We start from the raw sequence: 14,324 nt of genomic DNA, 5'->3' as shown, positions 1-14,324 counted from the left end.
TTCTCACCTATAGGTTGCTCCATTGTGGCCTGCATTGATCACCTACAGGTTGATCCCCTTTGCACCTGCGTTGGTTCTAGAAATTCGGGAAAAAGAGAGAAATTCCAGAAGCTTCCTCTTCCATAAGCTTCCATAATTTGTTATAACAATTTACCTCAAATAAAACATTCAGATCCTATCGTATCCTACTTTGAAGTTTCCATCCCTTGTCCTTTGATCCCATCCTCCCATCAAAGGTGGATCTAAAACCTTAGATTGGTAATTAGATAAGAACTCCCAACTTACCCTACTCTATATATTTGCAACCTTCCATATGCAAGGGGTTGGCTTTTGGAGAGTGATTTTACCCTTATATTGTTGTGGTGAGAGGTTTCATTTCATGCATTTAGGGTGATTGGAGGTGCACATTGTGACAAGGAAAGCACAAGTCGACCTTAGAGGAGCTCTTCTATAAGATCAAAACCTATTTATGGTTGTAAACTCCTTCCATTTATATTAATATAAAGAATTCTCTATTTTACTATATGTGATGTTGTTATTTCATATATTTCAATACCATGTTGATCTATTGAATAGAGTATTTAGATGATACTGCATAGATCTCGTAGATTCTTGGCTTGTGTTATTTGACTGTGTAAGTTCTAATTTTTGAAATCGGAGCTGGAATTGGAACATTCAAGCTAAATAAGGAGTGAATCCCGTTATGGATTCCATGTAGGCTTCATTCCGTCATCTATTTACTTAAGGAAAGAATTGGGCTCCTTGTTTCTCTGTTGTTCTAGGTTAGACACCAAACCTAGGGGAGATACTTTTGTCTGCAATTGTAACTCCCGTAAAACACCATCAAATGCCTTCCTTTGCACAGAAGTCTTAAAACTCATTTGAAACATATCCACCTCCATTATCGCTCCTGAGAGCCTTCACTTCCTTTCCAGTTTCTTTCTCAACAAGTACTTTAAATTCAATAAACTTAGAGAATGTTTGGTCTTTCTTCTGCATGAAGAAGATCCAACACTTCAGTGAGAAATCATCTACAAATATAACATAATACATGTGCTTAGCAGTGAAGGCTATCGAGAAAGGTCCACATACATCATAATGGATCCTTTCAAGGACTTCTTGTGCTTTATTTTCCCAATCATTGAAGGTAGCTTACACCCTTTGCATGTATCCTATTGGTCTAGTTCTCCTTTGGGGAGGCCCATGGTAATATTTTGCATGATATTCAAAGTACCATGATGCAAATGGAAAAGTATTCTATGCCATAATTCACCGACACCTCAACTTTGAACCTTCTCTTCTTTTGTGCTCAACGTTGCACAATCTTCCACATCTAATTTGTAGAGGTTCTTCACTTGAACCCCAATCTGCTTCACTTGTCTCGTGGTGATATGTCTTAGGAAAGCCTTCCCTTTGCTGAATATTACATCGTAGCCATGGTCTTCCAACACTACTACAGAAACTAGATTCTTCTTCAAACCCCATACAAACATCACATCCTTGAGCCTGAGAGGGGAGCCAGACTCCCTCTAAAAAGTAACAATACCAATACAGGTCACACTGTACCTTCCATCATCTCCCATATCGATGTGCATTTGGAGATCCTTCTCCTCCAAGTCACTAAAAATTTCTTGGTTCCTCATCTTGTGGAATGAGGCATAGTTATCCAAATACCACATACTCCCCATCACTGTGCTTTTCATGCATGCAATGAGGGTGAATTCCAACTCCAATTGTGACGCCAAAGCTTCACTTGCCACTCCTCCTGAGGGATTCTTTCTTTCATTCTTATGTGGACACTTTGTTGCATAGTGTCTGAGTTCATGATAGTGAAAGCACTTGATTTTGGACAAGTCTTTATTCTTTCCCCCTTGACCATATTTAGCTTTGGATTGGGAATTCTTCCCTTTCCATTTCTTTGCCTTTCCATCCAAGGCACAATTCTCCTCATCCTAACATTTGGACGAGGTTCCATATATTGTGTTTTGCCTTATTTATTCTTGCACCAAATCTGACCAAAGGCGCACCCAATTTGGTAGGTTTTCCCTCTCATTTACTGAATCCATGTAGCTATGTCAGCTCTCGAAAAGGCCTAGAACTGCTAAGCTTACCAAATCATCATCTACATGTTGGGTGTTTGTTATATTCTTTCCATGACTAGTGGGTATGTGTTTAACCTATTTGGAGGAGCAGTCAGTTGGATGAGTAAGAGACGGTCTATAGTGGCACTTTCAACTACAGAGGGAGAATGCATGGAAACCACTCATGAAAGCAAGGAAGTAGTTCGGTTGCAAAGATTGTGTTAAAGTATGGGGTTAGTACATCGAGCTATAAGGATAGATCGTGACAACCAAAGTGTAATTTTCTTGGCAAAAAACCATGCTTATCATTCAAAGACAAAGAACATTGATGTTCAATATCACTTTGTGAGGGATATGGTCGAGGACAAAAATGTGTTGTTGGTAAAGGAGGACACTTTGAAGAATGTTGCATATGCATTAACGAAGTCTGTGAGCACTGAGAAGTTTTCTTGGTGTAGAGAAACAATGGGCATTGCAGGGCTAGACCAATGACTAAGCTCTCATGTGACCCCCTATGTGGAAAATAAAAAAACAAGTGGGAGAATGTTGGGTGTATATTATATTCTTTCCATGACTATTTGCTCGTGCAGGGGGGTCACAGGGGGGGCGATAGCCTCCCCAGTTCATTGCATTGAGTGCATTAGGTGGGCGGTAGCCCCCCTTCATGGGGTTCAGGGCAGTGCCTTGGAATTTTTTTTTTGAACCCTATAATAGGTGGACGGACCTACCTATGGTTTTGTGCATGGATTTTGCACATGGTTTTGGGCATGATGATTTTCTTCCCATGATATTTTGTAGATCTGATCAAGGGAACTATGGTTATGTTCTAATATAGGGTTAATGGATTGGGGTTTATGAATGATTCAACATGCATATATATGTATTGTAACATTGAAAGGAACATAATGAAAAATCAATTTGTAGTCCCAGTTTTGGGATCCAAGGGAAAATCTCTCTATATATTTGTTTTCTGTTCTCGCTATTGTATATTTCTATTTTAAGAATTTGTTTGCAGGTAATTTCTATACAAGGTTAAAACCTACACTACAATTGTAACACCAACACTCCCAAGTTCATCATGGCATTGTGTGAACTTTCTCAAAAACTATGGTATTGTGTTTCCCTTCTCCATCTTGATACTCCAAAGCTTCTCCTTGAGTGCTAGCTTCCTGCGGTCACTACTATTCTGGAAAAAAATTGTAAATGCTTGCCACATTGCATACAAAGTCTCTTTCCCATGGAGTTTAGAGAAAATATGGTCGCGTACTCCCTCCAATATGATCCTCCTCTCCTTGGCTACACATTTCTTCCATTCTGCTAGATCCTGAGCATCAATTGCTGCCAGTTTCGGGATATCATTATCTACGAATTCCTTCAACCCATTATCTTCCAGCACTACCTCCATCTGGTCCTTCCAAGCAACATAATTTAAGCCACCCTCAAGGGCATACTCGAGTCTTAGTTCATAGAAAGCCATCCTGCTAGCAGTGAAGAATCAATCCTGCAAATTTGATCCTCCTCCAAAGAAAACTTCGAATTCTCTTCTCTACTGTGAATCTTGCTTTGATACCATGTAGAAATTCCTATGTAGATTCAAAATTTCTCATGTAATTTACTAAAACATAAGACTCAAATCTACTCTACTCATTCCCAGAAAGAAATTCATGATCGAGAACAAAAATCATAAACATGCATCAAGATTTAACACACATACACAGATATTTATCTAAGGGAAAGAAATTGCTCAAAACCCCTTCCTATCTATATTGCATTAATCAAATAATAGAGATGAATACATATGCTTTCTCAAACTTGAGCACACCCTACACTAGTATAATATATCTCACTACTTCACTGACTGACACTGGCCAATACTTAGCCAATTTCTCAACCTTCCAAGCTCCCTATTTCCTTGCATTGTTCCTTGATGAATTAACCCCTATTAATTAGGAAATTCCTCAATCTGGATTGCACAATTCCTTTAGGCTAATCTCTGACTGCATGCACCACCTGTACAACTTGGAATAGTTTACAACTGATAGTACATTTCCCTTGAACTGCTATCTCAACTAGGTAACTCGAGTTATTTGCATGCATCAGTTATTTGGGATGATTCATTAGTTATCTGGTTGATCACTACAGTGAGTTGAAGTTCCACTTCCACTCTTGGACCTTCCACTAGTTCCTCTTACAGTTGGAACTAGTTTAACTGATCTTGACTCAATTTAATTGAAATAGATTGCTAGAAATTAGCAATCAATCATACTGAATTGAACTCAAGTGTCTCCAACTTGAATTAAATGAGTTAACTGAGTGACAAGTGTCATGTCACCTCAGTTAACTACCTCCAAGTATTTTGCTGAGATAGAAATTCAAATTCTGATCTAGTTTGACCAAGGCAAAGTCAAAACTAGATTTTCTTATTGCATTTTCAACAATCTAAATAAAAATGACATAAAGGAGCATCATAAATCGAAAAATACATATCTTCAACGAGAGGTGGTCATCTCCCTCTTGAACCAGCGTTCAGGAGCCATCACTTTCCATTGTCCACTTGCTTCCTTCAATATATATTCATCAACTTCATCAGCAACCATGCCTAATAGAAACTATCACATCTAGGAATTCATCAAATCTGTTACAAGTGCTTGAGCATATTCACATTGACCATGCTAGGGTTTCTATATTTAATATCTCAAATATTTTCCATAAACCAGGGTTTCTTTCAAACCCTAACCTTATAGCATTATTGAAATCCTAATAATCAAATTTCCATGGGTTTCCTTCAAACCCTAAAATTCTCTTAGGTCTCCTCCATCCTCTCTTGCTTCCATCAAAGGTGTCTTCATAGGGGTGATCTTCATGAATTTTTTCTTCATTAATACAACTATCCAACAAAAAATCAACTAAACAACAACCATGAAATGAACCCAACAATGCTCATATTGAAAACCCTAATTCCGAAGCTTGTAATGAACCATCAATCTTTGCGGTCAACTACCGAACACTTTGGGTAATGAGCAAAAACTAAGGATAATTGAAAACCAATATTTAAGTCCCAGTCGGATAGAAGAGGAGTCATGCGTGCAACTGGGAGGTTCCAGTCACTCCCTTGAACCTATAATCCATCGATTGTGGTTGAAGTTAGCCTTTGGAAAGCCAACGACTGTGATTCTGAAACCCTAGATTCCAGTCGCATGGAGGACGTGTTGTGTGTGCAACTAAGATGCTTTAGTTGCATGGATGAGTCGTCCAACGAGTGACTGTGGTTGAGTTCTTCCTGTATCATGTCTGTGACTGAGGCCCAAAACCCTAAAATAGAGATGTAAGCTTCAAACCCTACAATTTCATCTTCGAGCAAGCCCATTCCTCCACAGACGTGCCTCAGACTTGTGTGAGCCAAAACCAAGAAAGAGAATAGAAGAGTGCCTCATGATGATGTCCAAATGAGGTAGAGGTAACTTGTGTTTATAGCCTAACAAGGGTGTCCACTTTGCTTTAGGGCCGACTTGATTAAATATACACATGTGGGCTTATAATTCAAAAATACACTTTCCCTTATCTAAATTAGATGATATTTTGGTCAATTTTGGTCCTCTCAAAAAGAGGAATTCAATGCAATCATTATCTCCATCAAATGAGTTGTCCAATGTGGAATTTGACCGTAGTTGCATAATTTAACAAGATATTGGTATTTATACTCTATTTCCAAATCATCTCCACACCTAAATTTTGAAAAAGTTTTAAAAAAATTAGTTCGTAACTAAGTTTTTTAAATGAATCTAAATGAACATGAAATGCTCGATTTATCTCCAAAAAGTCTTATATATTTAATAGGACTACATTTTAAAGAACACAAATGAATCTTTGTGGAAAATATTATGATGAAATTATAAACACTTGGTCACAAAAATTTTGGTAGAATGGTATGGAAATGGATTCAATGTAAAAATGAATTATAAAACATCATGAATTATAAAATATTAAGGGTTATGAAATGGTATTATCAAGATAAGTTTGATTTCAATTAAATATTTTTTATGATAGTTTAATTCCCCAAAAATGGTTTTCATCCTCAACTCTTCCTTATGAAGTTTGAACCTCAAATCTAATAGAGACCAAACCCCACTCAAACCAACTAATTTACACCTCATAAATAACTTAAATTTTTAATTGTGTAAGTCATATCCTCTTTATATATATATATATATATATATATATATAAAATAAATTTATATAATAAAATTTCCTAAATTAAATACTAATATTAATTTTTTATTACAAAATAAAAATAAATTTTATTAGATATATAAGATTTTCATTTTCAACATTTATCTAGAAAAGTGAGTTGTAAATTTTAAACCAACTTCTATTTACTTTAATCATTTAAAATTAAAATGTACACCAAATAACTTTCTCGACAAATTATATATAAAATCTAACTTTAAAAATTTTACATACATAATTTAACTTTTAAAAAATTACATACAATGAAAATTAAATCTAATTTTAAAAATTTACAACATAATCTAACTTTAAATTTCTTACATAAAATGGAACTATATACCATGGAAATATGTTTCATGAAAATTTCAAATTATTTTTGTTTTTCTTAAATTATCTAATAATATTATTATTTATTTATATTTAATAATATTTAATAATATTATAAATGTTTTTAAAATATTATAAATGTTTCTATAATTATTAATATGTATATTTTAAAATCAAAATTATTTTAAATATAAATAATTAATAATTAATTATTTTAAAAAATATTAATCTAATAAATAATATAATTAATATATTAAAATTTAATAAAAATAGTTAAAGTTCGGATAAAATGATACAAGTAGAAGTTTGTAACTAAAAAGTATGTCGATTATGATGTGCAAACTCATCTGCATCTATTCTAATCGTGTATAAAATTATAATAATTAATATATTAAAATTTAATAAAAATAGTTAAAGTTCGGATAAAATGATACAAGTAGAAGTTTGTAACTAAAAAGTATGTCGATTATGATGTGCAAACTCATCTGCATCTATTCTAATCGTGTATAAAATTATAAATATTATAAAACAAATTTGTCTGTGAATAAAAAATCGCTTGGATATTTAACTTTTGATGAGAAGAATTAAAATGCGAAAATGTTGATCACGAGGAACAGACCTCAACTAAAAGTTGAAAAAAGTCATCCACTTGGCATAAATAGCAATATCATTAAACCAATAACAAAAACCCAGAAATAAAAAAGCCCAAAGAAATAATCCTCCACTGCACTGCAGCCTTCTCCAATGCCTCTATTCGAAGCTCTACATACTGTACCGCGAATCACAACGACAAGGAATACTTCTAAAGATATCCTTCGCTGCACGACACTCTACCTGCTCTGCATCACGCTCTTCCTCGGAAATGTCGCCGAAAGTAACCAGCTCTTGATCTTTCAATGTTTGAGCTGGAAGCAGCAGCTCATCCACTTCTATAGGACACCCTTTTACCCTCAGCCTGTGAAGCTCCACGAGACCATCAAGCCCTCCTATCTTCCTCAATGCCTTACAAGAAGTTAATTCCATCAGTCGCAGTGTTACGGGCAATGCCCCAACCTGCACTAGATCACTGCAACAAGAGATCTTGAGATCGCGAAGGTTGGGACAAACACCTTCCGGAAAGGATATCTCCCGTATTTCTGTCTTTAAAAGACATAACTCCTCTAGCTTAACCATCATACCTTTCTCAGCGGAAGAAGAATCCAATTCATTCAACTTCACTCCTCCTACTCCTCCTACATCCTCCTTTTTAAACGGAAGTTCCCGTAAAGGACATAGCCATATTCTTAGCTTCTCCAGATTGTTCAGCTTCATGACAGCTGGTGGTAAGTATTGTATTCCACATTCACCTATGCTCAACTCTGTCAACTGAGTCAACAGTCCAATGGACTCGGGCAGACACTGCAATTTCTGGCATCCATACAAACACAGTTCCTTCAAACTCTTCAGGTAACCGAACGAAGGTGGAAGCACTTCCAGCGAAGGGCTTCTTAACTTCAGGAGTTCCAAATTGCTTAGCCCTGCAATATCACTCGGTAACTCTTTCAAGTTTGTACCCAGCAAAGTCATCCTTTCCAAGCACGGTTGACGTGCAACTTGGGGAAGCGATGAATCCTTTCGGAGACAATAGTCGTCCCCATCTAACCATTCAAGGCTGATTATATTTCCAAGTGTTTCACTGGAAATGGTCATACTTGAGCTCAAATGCAGATGTTTAAGTTGTGATAGATTCCAAAATGAAGTTGGAAGCATCTTCAAATTTTTGCACCCACTCAGACCGATACGTTGGAGGCTTGTCAGATTTCCAAAGGACTCTGGAAGCATTTCCAAACATGCGCACCCTTTCAGATTGATCTCTTGGAGGCTTGTCAGATTTCCAAAGGACTCTGGAAGCATTTCCAAGGATGCGCACTCATTCAGACCGATACGTTGGAGGCTTGTCAGATTTCCAAAGGACTCTGGAAGCATTTCCAAACATGTGCACCCTCTCAGATCGATCTCTTGGAGGCTTGTCAGATTTCCAAAGGACTCTGGAAGCATTTCCAAACATGCGCACCCTTTCAGAACGATCTCTTGGAGGCTTGTCAGATTTCCAAAGGACTCTGGAAGCATTTTCAACCTTTTGCACCCTTCCAGATAGATCTCTTGGAGGCTTGTCAGATTTCCAAAGGAATCTGGAAGCATTTCCAAACATGTGCACTCATTCAGATAGATCTTTTGGAGGCTTGTCAGATTTCCAAAAGAATCTGGAAGCTTCTCCAAACATCTGCACCCTCTCAAATTTATCCCTTGGAGGCTTGTGAAATTCCCAAAGGACTCTGGAAGCATCTCCAAACTTATACAGTCTTCTAAACTGATGAGTTGGAGATTCACATTTGTTAAGGAGTTTGGAATCCTCTTCAAACTTATGCACGCCTCCAGACTAATGTGTAGGAGATTTGTCAAATTCCCGAAAGAGTCTGGAAGCATCTCTAAACGATGACAATAATTTAAACAGATGTGTCGGAGATTTGTGAGACTCCCTAAGGAATCTGGTAGCATCTTCAAACCTGTACATCCATACAGATTGATCTCCTGAATATTTGTTGAAAGCATCTTGGAAGAACCTGGAAGCGTCTCCAACCCATGGCATATCTGGATACGTAGACATCGGAGATTTCTCAAATTCCACAGAGAATCTGGAAGCATCTTTAATTCTACACAACCACACAGACGGAGAAATTGGAGATTTGACAAATTCCCCAAGGAATCTGTGAGATTAAGCAAACTTTCACACTCCAGATCGAGATATTCGAGATTTGACAAATTCCCAAGGGAATCTGGAAGATAATTCAACCTCTCACACCCCTGCAGACTGAGATATTGGAGATTTGACAAGTTCCCCAGGGAATTTGGAAGATATTTGAAATTCTCACATCCTTCCAAGGAGATGTGTTGGAGATTTGTCAATTTACCCAAATCTCCAAAGTCGGTGAAACTTTTGCAATCTTTTAGTATCAGATATTTCAACGAGCAAAGATCGTAAAATTCTTCTGGCAATGCGGTTCTTAGAAGAGCTCCCGAATAAGAAGCAGACAGCTGTTGAAGGCGCAGTACAACGTCCGGCAGTAAAACGTCTTGCAGCACCGCGTTTTGTAGCACAATCTTTTGAAGGTGCTTCAACTGTCCTATTGACTTCGGAAACTCTAAAAGTGGAGCATCAATAATCAATTCCTCCAACTGCAAAGGCGCCTGCATTGTTCACACATCCATCATCATAAGAAAAAGAAAAAGCATCCTGATTCTCATTTATAAATTACTACAGCTACATCTACGTACCTGTTGTTCCTCCCACAATCTTTCTAATCTTTTCCCGGAAACTTCTAAAACTCTTAAATCCCGCATTGGAATCCAAGAAGGCAGGGAATCGAAGGGACACTCCTTCCAGCGAAGCCATACGAGCTTTGGTGAGCGCACCGAAGGTAAGATGCGTTCAACATAATAGCCTTGAGTATCCATAAGTTGTAATTTCCTGATCCGCGACACTTGTGCTTCATTCAATGACAACAACTCCTTGCTGCAAATTCCGCGCACTTCTGGATTTACCTATTCGGATTACAAAAACAATAGATAGTATAGCATTTTTAAAAGTGGGCTTACTTGGAATAGGAAATCTTGGAAGTTGCTAACATATTCAAAAGTTGCGATGAACGAAGCACTTACAGATGGTGATTCTTCCAACAGATCACGAAGTCTCTCTCCGGAATTCCAAACACGATGTGCCGTTAATCTTGAAGAATGCACCTCAGTATCGGCAATATGTCTCCCCAAGTCCCTGAGGTGATCATGCATTCTTATTTCTTTATCTTTACAGAATATGTCAGTGCTGAAGTCAAAACTAGCAAAAGTACCTATATCGAAGGGCAGGCACTGCTCCAGTGTTGGCATGCTAACCTCTACAAGGCATTTGTACTGGAGATTTCTGAAGCCTGACAAACCTTGCCAACCTGATCCGTTCCATATTTTTATCCACTTATCCATATCTTCTCCTATTGCAAAACAAGCGATATCTAAAAATATTTGCTGCTCCTTTTCACTCAGGGAGTCATAACTAATTCTAAGTTTTGCCTCTATGTCAGCAGGTAGTGTTTGGCTAAGTCCATCCAGTACCTCCTGCCAAAGACATTGGTCATCTTCGCCATAAAGACGAGACCCAATTACTTTCAGCGATAGCGGTAATCCATCGCAGGCCTTTAAAAATCCATCTACCAAATTTTCATATTTTGGCGGTGGATCTAACTGAGAGAAGGCATGCGAGCAGAAAAGCTGTCGGGAGTGTATTCTATTGAGCCCCCTAAGGTGATAGATGGATGACTCTGCAATTCTTGCTCTTATAAGTAAACCCTTGTCACGACTTGTAAACAGGATCAAACTCCTTGGATGAACAACATCCTTAATTGGCAAGAAGGCATCTAGTTGATCTAAATGGTCTACATCATCTAATATTACAAGAACTTGACAATCTTTGAGATTCTTTTTAAGTTGCCCTATACCTTCGTCCCACCGCTCAATTTGGATAGTTACACCTTTAAGGTCCTTAACTAGCTTAATCTGTAGAGAATGTAAAGACTTTCTGGCTGCCTTTTCCCGCACATCGAACAGAAAGGAAGATGCTCCATATTCTGATCTATGACGATTAAAATACTCTTTGGCAAGCGTGGTTTTTCCGATTCCACCAGCACCCACGATCCCCACAACTTTGGCCTCCGGGCGCCCTTCTTCATGCGATAGCACTGTAGTTTGAAGCTCTTGCATTTTTTCTTCTAAACCCGTTGGAAATTTTGCCACATCCAACGGTGGTTTTGGAACCTTTTCCAGCACGGTCTCTATGACCTTCTCCAAGAGCTCTTCATTGTTGCTGAATAATCATTGAGAAGTAAGATAACAACTGAGAAAACCCTAACTAAGCTGTTATGTAACTATCAAGCAAACAAAATACAAATTACAGATTGGGATAGTGGCAGATGCTTACCCCTTAAAGGCATCCAAATCAAAGCCGCTTATTTTCGCCACACGACAAAGAGCGTCTCTCCATTTCTGAATGGTCTGCAAATCATATCGCTTCTTCTCTTCGTGGATGCGAAGGGCTTCCGTGTATCTTCCTGCATACTGGAGTTCAGAAGGGTTTACGTTGTAAAACACTGGAAGAATAACAGCAGCCCTCGACTCCATGGAAGTAACCATGAGGACGAGTTCTTCGAGGCACCATTTGGACTCTGCATAACGTGGAGAGAATATCGCGACATGGACAGAGGCGACTCCAATAGCTGCTTCTATTTGCGGGAAAATGTCGCATCCAGCCTTCATTTCTGGGTCGTCCAAAAATACTTGCAATCCAGAGCAAGTAAGGCGATGATAGAGATCCTTGGCAAAAGTGGCCTTAACATCAGGCCCGCGATGGTTGAGAAAAACGTCATAGCGGGGATAGGGAGCCGAAGCAGGAGAGGCCATGGAGGAAGAAGATGCCATTAGAAGTGGTATTTGATATTGGATAGATAGAAATCAGAGCGAGATGAAGTGAATGCAATGAAACAGAAAGCCAAACGCAGAGAGTTGTCTTCTCAGCTTTCCTTCCTTCAAAAGAAAAGCAGTCCTACTTTTTGTGATGCCAAAGTTGCACGCGCTCCAATTATTTCATATCGTAGGGGAAATTCGTGCGAATTTCGTCCATAACTTTTACACAGATGCCAAAGTGCACGCGTTCCAATTGTTTCTTGCGGTATAGGAAATTTGTGAGACTTTCGTCCATGTGGACCATAGATTTCATTTCATTTTCGGTGACAGAGATGTGTGAGGAAGGCGGTAGACAAGGGAAATAGCGCATGTCGTAAAGCCCTTCACTATCGCAATTTGCAGATAGCCCTGAGCAATTCCCCCCGGGTCTGGTCTTTATCCTCGCCAACGGAGGTTTGCATTTACTCGCGAAACCAGGGGATTATTAAACTCTTTAGCTTTTGTAGTGCAAAATAATCTTTATGTACACGCACGTATATAGCACCCATCATCTCAAATACATGAATTAATTTCTAATTTGTTAATACTATATTTTTGGTAAATATTTTAGTTTATTTTATTTTTTAAATGATTATTGATTTAATTTTTTTATTAGTTAGAAAATAATGAAATTTGTATAATTAAAATAAATTTTATGAGTTTATAATGAAATACGACTCGAATGATTTTAATAAAAAATTTGATCGATTTTTTTGTTTTTTTTGTCATTTTTATAATAAGAATGTGGTTAAAGATAATAATTACTTTATTTTAAAATGTTTTATATTGTTTTTATATAGACATTAAATTATGATTTTAAAATATTTATTACCATAATAATTTTTTCCAGTTTTTAAATAATAATTTTTTTATTGATTGAAAAATATTTTGTTTGAAGTTTTTTTAGTACAAGGATAAAATTTTAAAGAAAATCAAATAATTCTCATTTTTTTTTAATGTCTATAAACTAAATTTGATTTTAATGAACATTAATCATTATCATTATAATGATGAAATTTAATCATCTTTTTTCATTATACATTTTTTATAGGCTAAATGCTTCAAAACCTTTTACTATTAGTAATTCTTCATATAAGTTAATGAGGAATTGATAGTGGACGTCATAATTGTAGAGCTCAATTGGATGCATTTTTTATATGAAAAATATGCAATCATTTTCCCATTTATTGGGCATTAACCTCCTACTTCAACTTATAACAATGGATTCATTCATCTTGGATAAAGCAATGACAAATCTCTCTTTATTTTAAGTTTTTTTTTACTTTTCAATTATTTGATCACATCAATTATTAGACAATTTTTAAGAGAGGTCCCTAGTTTTGGAGAAATACTAGGTTTTCTTATAACACATTAGATTCCATATTTTGATCCTAGCTATATGTGAACCACTTTCTAGGGCCCATAGTTCAAGTGGATGGGAAAACTTTTTGCTCTCCTCCTCACCCATGATTAATTCTCACAAATGACATGTTGTCTTGTTGTGATATGGCTCAAAGGGAAAATGCTCTCTTGAATAGAAACTCACTCCAATGTGCCTCAAAATGCCTTGACCATTGCTAAGTCACAATTATGGTTTGGCTTGTAATATGTTGAATATATTCTTGAGTTATAATAGCCATACTAATGAGTTTTAAATTCCGATGGTTTGAGAAAAAAGAAAAAGAACAGAAAAACAACTAGGTGTGTCAATTACTAAAGTGACAGTTGATGCACATATTCTTAGTTTGCTAAAACTTTGGTGGAATTAGTTATATATGCTCATATTTGTGTTAAAGATAAATCTTAATAAAAATCTTCCAAACAAACTACTTATAAAATAGAAAAATTTCATTACACTTAAATTTTCAATTATAAAAATATATAATTCCATGAAAATATCATTTCTTAAAATATCTAATAATTAAATATCCTCCTAAAAACAATGATGATCATAATAAATAGCAAAAAAATATAAATATTAATAAAAGAATTTATTTATTCCAGATTGGAAATTAATAAAAGCAAACTCAAGACTTTTCTCTTTGAACAACACCGATGTGATAAAAACAAAAAAACAAACTTTATGAAACCCAATCCATTGAAATAAAAAATTATTTCCTTTAAATTTAAAGATATCAACTATTAGCTTGCAATTATTTT

At 36.5% G+C, this 14,324-nt stretch overlaps 1 protein-coding gene across 1 annotated transcript; it reads right to left on the bottom strand.

Annotated features, from left to right (window-relative positions):
- Positions 1-7,356: 7,356 nt before the first annotated feature.
- Positions 7,357-12,422, bottom strand: LOC149217738 (uncharacterized). The gene is made up of 4 exons (XM_089393073.1): positions 11,644-12,422; positions 10,335-11,529; positions 9,951-10,217; positions 7,357-9,863 (listed from the first exon to the last, which is right to left on the bottom strand). Exons 1-4 carry the CDS (start codon positions 12,138-12,140, stop codon positions 7,398-7,400), a joined length of 4,425 nt encoding a protein of 1,474 aa, XP_089249199.1. The 5' UTR covers positions 12,141-12,422; the 3' UTR covers positions 7,357-7,397.
- Positions 12,423-14,324: the final 1,902 nt, after the last annotated feature.

The sequence above is a fragment of the Pinus tabuliformis genome, chromosome 1_1 (assembly GCF_031772625.1).
Source record: "Pinus tabuliformis cultivar Carrire ecotype Pingquan chromosome 1_1, CPIR1, whole genome shotgun sequence".
Lineage (NCBI taxonomy): Eukaryota > Viridiplantae > Streptophyta > Pinopsida > Pinales > Pinaceae > Pinus > Pinus tabuliformis.
The sequence above is the reverse complement of the archived record's forward strand: the minus strand, read 5'-3'. Positions and strand labels throughout refer to the sequence as shown.